Source organism: Salmo trutta, chromosome 26, assembly GCF_901001165.1.
Source record: "Salmo trutta chromosome 26, fSalTru1.1, whole genome shotgun sequence".
Taxonomy (NCBI): domain Eukaryota; kingdom Metazoa; phylum Chordata; class Actinopteri; order Salmoniformes; family Salmonidae; genus Salmo; species Salmo trutta.
This window is the reverse complement of record NC_042982.1, coordinates 17,281,123-17,285,234: the sequence shown is the minus strand read 5'-3', so window position 1 is coordinate 17,285,234 and position 4,112 is coordinate 17,281,123. Positions and strand designations below refer to the sequence as shown.

The 4,112-nt window shown below is 39.8% G+C and overlaps 1 protein-coding gene across 1 annotated transcript; it reads right to left on the bottom strand.

Moving 5' to 3' along the window:
* Positions 1–1,763: 1,763 nt before the first annotated feature.
* Positions 1,764–2,684, bottom strand: LOC115162821 (olfactory receptor 2G6-like). The gene has a single exon (XM_029714240.1). It carries the CDS (start codon positions 2,682–2,684, stop codon positions 1,764–1,766), a length of 921 nt encoding a protein of 306 aa, XP_029570100.1.
* Between the last annotated feature and the right edge of the window lie 1,428 nt (positions 2,685–4,112).

Sequence of the window (4,112 nt, the reverse complement as noted above, 5' to 3'; positions counted from 1 at the left end):
GCAACAGTTTAGAAGATTTTACCTTTATTTTGTTGACTTCTGATATTTTTGAGGGGTGCTCCCTAACTTTGAGTTTAATTAAGATTTGTAAAAATGTAAAAATATCTACAGTACTAGTCAAAAGTTTGGACACCTACTCATTCAAGGGTTTATCTTTATTCTTACTATTTTTTACATTGAAGAATAATAGTGAAGACATCAAAACAATGAAATAACAACTGTAGAATCATGTAGTAACCAAAAAAGTGTTAAAGAAATCAAAATATATTTTAGATTCTTCAAAGTAGCCACCCTTTGCCTTGATGACAGTTTTACACACGCTTGGCATTCTCTCAACCAGCTACACCTGGAATGATTTTCCAACCGTCTTGAAGGAGTTCCCATATGCTGAGCACATGTTGGCTGCTTTTCCTTCAATCTGCGGTCAAACTCATCCCAAACCATCTCAACTGGGTTGAGGTCGAGTGATTGTGGAGGCCAGGTCATCTGATGCAGAACTCCATCACTTTTCTTCTTGGTCAAGTAGCTCTTACACAGACTGGAGGTGTGTTGAGTCATTGTGCTATTGAAAAACAAATTATAGGAAAAGGGGGATATCTAGTCAGTTGTTCATCTGAATGTTTTCGACTGAAATGTGTCTTCTGCATTTAACCCAACGCTTCTGAATCAAAGAGGTGCGGGGGGCTGTCGTAATCGACATACACGTCTTCGGTGCCCGGGCTACAGTGGGTTAACTGCCTTGCTCAGGGGCAGAATGACAGATTTTTACCTTGTCAGCTCAGGGATTCGACGTTCAAACCACTAGGCTACCTGCCGCCCCACTAAGCGCAAACCAGATGGGATGGCGTAACGCTGCAGAATGCTGTGATAGCCATGCTGGTTAAGTGTGCCTTGAATTCTAAATAAATCACAACAGTGTCACCAGCAAAGCACCCCCGCACACTCACACCTCCTCCTCCATGATTTACGGTGGGAACCACACATGCGGTGATCACCCGATCACCAATTCAGCGTCTCACAAAAACATGGCGGTTGGAACCAAAAATCTCTAATTTGGACTCATCAGACCAAAGGACATATTTCCACTGGTCTAATGTCCATTTCTGGTGTTTCTTGGCCCAAGCAAGTCTCTTTTTATTATTGGTGTCCATAAGTAATGGTTTCTTTGCAGCAATTTGACCATGAAGGCCTGATTCATGACGTCTCCTCTGAACAGTTAATGTTGAGATGTGTCTGTTAAAAGTTGTAAAGTTGTCTTTACATTTGATCATTTACATTTATATTAAGATTGTAGAATGTAGATCAACCACCAACAATGATTTTGAGATACAAAGACAATTATAAATTAAATTAAACTCTTCCACAAAAATGTGCATATGACTATCATAACTGACGCGCAAATTGGTAGAAATGGTATATAAATTGGCACATAGGGTGTGTCTATATATGGAAATATACATGTTTAAAAATTGACAAATCGATTGGTCGAAGGAAAAGACAATGTTTGGTAAACCAATAGAAATGCAGGAAAGAAGCAATAGATCCCCAAAAAAATGTAGGGAGGACCCCAAGAAATCCCTGCCAGATTATGTCCCCACCACACTTCTAAAACCAAAGTTGCGCCCCTTGATATAGGTATCAAGAAATGAGGCACCATTTAACCCTCCAATAGTTTTGGCAGATTTTACCTTTATTTTTGTTGACTTCTGACATCAGGAAGTCTCCCTGTTGTGTAAGATCATGTAACTAACGTCTCATTTCAATTATTTATGTACATTACAGTTTCTAAAAACTGCCCTTCGAATCTGCTGGAGGTTAAGTCCATATATGACAGGGTTAAAGACAGGTGGAATAACAAGGAATTGTACAGCCATTGCATTACGCATATTTAGCGTAATATTTATATTACTATTCCAACCTTGCAATGTGTCAAACAGGGTCACTGTGATGTAAATAACCATTGTTATTAAATGTGGCACACAGGTCTGTGTGAACTTAATCCTTCCCTTAGCTGACTTTACACAAGTCCTTACAATCTGACTGTAAGAAAATACAATGAATAGTATCTGTAAAACATGAACCACTATTACAAATTTGTTCAAAATCTGATTGATTGTAATGGGTAAACATGCATGTTTGACTATAGACGGAATGTCACAGAAGATTTTATCAATGCGAGACCCACACAAAGGTAGTCTGACAGTTAAACTAACTGCTATGAGTGCTATAAATAAAGGATAACACCAAGACAATAGGAGTAACTTTCTAACAGTTAAAGATGTCACAATGGTATGATATAGTAGTGGTCTGCATATTGCCACATACCTGTCGTAAGACATCACTGTAAGAGTAGAAACTTCACACATGACAGATGTGTATATTACATAGGCTTGAGTGAAACATCCACCATAAGATATCACCTGAACATCTGACTGAAGGTCCAGTAACAACTTGGGGTAGAAACCAGCGGTTCCATACAATCCATTGACACATAGACTACACAGAAAGATATACATGGGCTCATGGAGACCTTTCTCCTGAATGATTGTTATGATCAGAGTCAGATTCACAGTGATGATGAGAAGGTATGTGATAAGAGACAAGGTAAAATAGACCGATTTGTTGATAAATGTCTCTTGTAAGCCAAAGAGATAAAAGAACTTGACTTGGGTTGAGTTCTCCATAAGTTTTGTTAATTTTCTTCCTCTGGTCAATGCAAAAAATCTTAGTCCTTACAAGGCTTCAGCATGTATGGAGGTGAATGAATTAAAGTGTGAATCATTTGATTCTGTTTAGGCTGAGAAACTTGTGTCCATGAAATGTCTTCTTGCTTGAGAGAGGGATACTGCTTCAATAACTTGTCCTGGTAGCCTCTAAATATATCGTAGTGTATGATCACATGGGATTGTAGTTTCAGTGTCAACATGTAACCACTCCATAGAGATGGATCTATATTGAGTTTATGACAAGCAACTAATTGGATTATATTTACTCTATTTATGCATTACCCCAACAAACAGGGGATGTACTAAGGACATTAGGCAATGTCCCCATTAGGTCTATTTCAGGCAGCGTTTACCAAACTCTGTCCTGGGGACCCCAAGGGGTGCACAAGCATTTTTTTGCCCAAGCACTACATAGCTGATTCAAATAATCAAAGCTTGATGATTAGTTGATTATTTGAATCAGCTGTGTAGTGCTAGGGAAAGAAACAAAACATGCATCCCTTGGGGTCACCAGTTCAACGTTTGGGAAATGCAGTTTAAGGGTTTCAGCGAGACATTATCCCACTGATGTTCTGAGAACATTGTAGGAACATTAAAACATGACATTAACCTCGGGACCATAAGAAGGCGTTCAGTACAGATACCGATATGGTCGCAGTATAACGTTATGATAAGGTACAGTGGGGGGAAAAAGTATTTGATCTCCTGCTGATTTTGTACGTTTTCCCACTTCCAAAGAAATGATCAGTTTATAATTTTAATAGTAGGTTTATTTGAACAGTGAGAGACAGAATAACAACAAAAAAATCGAGAAAAACGCATGTCAAAAATGTTATAAAATAATTTACATTTTAATGAGGGAAATAAGTATTTGACCCCTCTGCAAAACATGACTTAGTACTTGGAGGCAAAACCCTTGTTGGCAATCACAGAGGTCAGACATTTCTTGTAGTTGGCCACCAGGTTTGCACACATCTCAGGAGGGATTTTGTCCCACTCCTCTTTGCAGATCTTCTCCAAGTCATTAAGGTTTCGAGGCTGACGTTTGGCAACTCGAACTTTCAGCTCCCTCCACAGATTTCCTATGGGATTAAGGTCTGGAGACTGGCTAGGCCACTCCAGGACCTTAATGTGCTTCTTCTTGAGCCACTCCTTTGTTGCCTTGGCCGTGTGTTTTGGGTCATTGTCATGCTGGAATACCCATCCACGACCCATTTTCAATGCCCTGGCTGAGGGAAGGAGGTTCTCACCCAAGATTTGACGGTACATGGCCCCGTCCATCGTCCCATTTATGCGGTGAAGTTGTCCTGTCCCCTTAGCAGAAAAACACCCCCAAAGCATGATGTTTCCACCTCCATGTTTGACGGTGGAGATGGTGTTCTTGGG

Bases quoted from the DNA above. Each gene is read 5' to 3' on its own strand.
- LOC115162821 (XM_029714240.1), bottom strand. From the start codon at position 2,684: ATGGAGAACTCAACCCAAGTCAAGTTCTTTTATCTCTTTGGCTTACAA.